Source organism: Bos grunniens, chromosome X (genome assembly GCF_055505025.1).
Source record: "Bos grunniens cultivar Pamir isolate PY7600 chromosome X, Bosgru_T2T1.0, whole genome shotgun sequence".
In the NCBI taxonomy this organism is placed as follows: Eukaryota; Metazoa; Chordata; class Mammalia; order Artiodactyla; family Bovidae; genus Bos; species Bos grunniens.
This window is the reverse complement of record NC_141194.1, coordinates 105,045,434-105,048,558: the sequence shown is the minus strand read 5'-3', so window position 1 is coordinate 105,048,558 and position 3,125 is coordinate 105,045,434. Positions and strand designations below refer to the sequence as shown.

The 3,125-nt window shown below is 47.0% G+C and overlaps 1 protein-coding gene across 1 annotated transcript; it reads right to left on the bottom strand.

Moving 5' to 3' along the window:
- Window positions 1-726: 726 nt before the first annotated feature.
- Window positions 727-2,764, bottom strand: LOC147340992 (PWWP domain-containing DNA repair factor 3B-like). Its single transcript, XM_086389403.1, is given in 2 exon segments — window positions 727-1,465; window positions 1,467-2,764. Coding segments are annotated over 2 exon segments (2,037 nt in total).
- Between the last annotated feature and the right edge of the window lie 361 nt (window positions 2,765-3,125).

Sequence of the window (3,125 nt, the reverse complement as noted above, 5' to 3'; positions counted from 1 at the left end):
TCAGCCATTGAAGAAGAGCACCTCCCACAAATGGAATCTCAGGAAAGCCAAGGGTGAACATTCTTGCAAGGGTTGACAAAACATTTACTGCACGCCGAGGTTTCATTCAGTCTCACATGACCACATGCAGACCACCCGTTAACTTCGTTTGGATTTCAGACTGCTTTTCCAAGAACCATTGGAAGGTAGTGGTAGTATACAGGAAACATCTCTGTCACTTGCTTCATCTCTCAGGGATTTTTTTCCAGATGGATAAGCATGGCAGGGGAAAGTCAGGGCTTATGTTAAGAAGAAATGCAATCAATCATGTATACCGATGTGCCACAGTAGGAATGGGAAGCCCATGTGGCTTTTCTGTAAGAAACATGCCTTAGATCTTAAACATGATTGCTGCTTTGTATCTGATACAAGGCTTTTTCATCTAATAAAAAAATGCATGTCCACCTTTAAAATATTAAGTAGAGTCAAAAGCCACATAGTGAAAATATCTGGAAAACTACACATCTGGGCAAGTAGAGGGAAGTGCAGCTGTTTACAATATTTTAACCACTTAGTTGTGTGAGAGTATTCAGAAGAAGAAACTCAGGATGACTCTGCCACTCACAGGCGCTGGAGATGGATCCAGAGTGAATTCAAGAGTGTTCCAGAGGCCTCAGATTTCCAGAAGGTGTTTTCATGCCATGTGGAGTGGAAAGATCATGCAGTTCATACAGACGGGGATTGTTGCTAATGGTGTGGCTGAGACTTCTCCCCGATGCCCTGTTGGGCACAGGGGGAGAGTTTAGCCTTGTACCTCTCAGCTGATCTCTTTCTTATTTTCTTCAGGATTTTCTTATCAAACAGTTCTTTTTCCCGGGAATGCACAGGTGGCCCTTGCAGGTACTTTGCTTCTGCCTCCTTGTACTCCAATCCATCCAGTGCAGTAATTGAACAAATGATTGCTTCTGGCAGAAGAACGTCCAGAAGGAAGCTCACTGGGTCATCTCTCATCAGAGCCAGCACTTTCTTGTCTACGTGTTTGTAGATTTCTCGTAAGTGGCTTACCACCACATCCAGCTGATCGTCATCCTCCAGGTATGTTTCAATGGGGATCATGTACCTCTGTGAATTCAGAAATGATTCAAGCCACCTGGATTCTTTCCTGCCTTTGACGATGTCCAGAAGATGTGGGTCAGCCCCCTTTCTTTTCATGATGAAGTCCACCAGCTTCTGGTTGGCTCGGTCCCAAGCAGCCCTCATCCGGTCAGGGAGGATTCTCTTGCAGTGCCTCTTTAAAGCCACAGAAATCTCCTCCTCAGAATCTTCCAGGTCAGAATAATTCACCTTGGGGAAATCCATCTGCAGATCTCCTTCCTGGATGGCTTTCCTCAAGGGGTAAGTGATGTCAGCAGCATAATAGTCCAGGAAAGAGCCCACAAAAGACCCACTTACGAGCCCTTCTCTGTAGTTGGAAATCAGTGAGAAATACTTTGCTGGCTCTCTTCATTAGCTTTTCTTTGCCATTATAATCCAGATGCTTCAACCTTTGAAGAGGAACTTGAATACTGCTCTTCTCACAATGCATGTTGGCCTCAATCAAAAGCACCCTTGTGGTCTGCTCGGTTGGGCTGACACTCTTGACCATGGCTAGCCAAAATGGATGATTCTGAAACTTAAACCAGACCAACATTCCTCTCTCAATGGGACACAGCTCCTCTGGGAACGCCATGCTTGTCAGCTGTCCCGCTTCCTTGCCCCCGCCCTTCTTGATGGCACTGGTGTGCTTAATAGCCTTTGAGCCAGCTGAGGGTTGAGATTCTTGCTGCTCTTCCTCACACCCTGGGACCTGCAGCTTCCTTTTTCTGTTTGTTAGGCAGAGTGAATAACGCAGGCCCAGGTTAGGGGCATTGGAGGATGCCTCTGTGCCTTCTGAGCCTGAGTTGCAGGTGCCCTCTCCAGGGTCAACATTCCCTGAGAACGTAGCATGTTCAGGGCACACAGCTAGGGACTTCAGGCAGGTGTTTTGTGCCCGCTCTTCCAGAGCCTTGGGCACAATGAGGATGAAACCCGGTGCAAGTGATGGAAGCACACATCCACCTCTAACATCTACACCCACCTCCTTCACTGTACAGGGCAAGGATATAACTTTTGAGGTGTCCCCCTTTTTCTTGGCCTCTTTCTCATGGTCATCTTCTGAAAGTGATGGGAAGTTTGGGTGCACCCCAAAGCTCTGATATGACTCTGTTTGCATTTCACTTGGGATCTGGGCAATGGGTGTGCACACCTGCGACTTGTCAGGATATGGGCCATCCTCCCTCTCTGAAGGTACCACGGGTGATTTGGAGCTTTTCCTTTTCCTCACACTCCTCTGTAAGCCCCAATTGGGCTCCCAATGCCTTCTACGAGGTTGCTTTTGTGGTCTCCTTGGAGACTGCTTCTTGGACTCTGGATAACCCATGACTCTTGCTGTAGTGTAATTTCCTTTCTTATTCAGAAGGTCCCAAGCCATTTTAATAGCAGATATGTAGGCCATTTCCTCTTCTTCTGGGGCACTGGGCTCCGGCTGGGCTGCTAGTGAGGTGGCGAGGTTTTCAATCATGGACTCATTTAGGGTCTTTATGTTTGTGCTTTTCACACTGATATTTTCATCTACTGAGAGTATCTCAACTTCCAGAGAAAGGGCCCTTTTTCTCTTCTGTTGTGGTGAGATGCTGGGTCTGGACAAGACCTTGGCTGGCCAAAAGCGGCCTTTCCAAATGCAGAGGACATACTTGGCATCCATCATGATTCAACTTGGGCACCAAGGATTAGATAGCCGAGGTTGAGTGGTCTGGCCATCATACCCACAGCTATGGCAGGTCTCCCTTAAACAGTATGCTTGCTCACACCTTTTGTCTAAGACTACGAAGCATCTATAGCTTGTGTAGCCTGTGCTTTTCTACCCAAATCTTTGAAAGATGCCCGGAGTTGTGTTTTCCATGGCCTATAATGGAGAATTCTGGAATATGGGAAAGAAGAAAAGAGTCAGCACGGGTTGGGGAGAGGGGGTATGCCTTTTGTAAAAGTGGAAGGCTTGGCCAAATATAATTGATGAGAGATAAAGCAAAGAAGTATCAAGGCTGTGTATCCATGCACCTAGGGGTTAT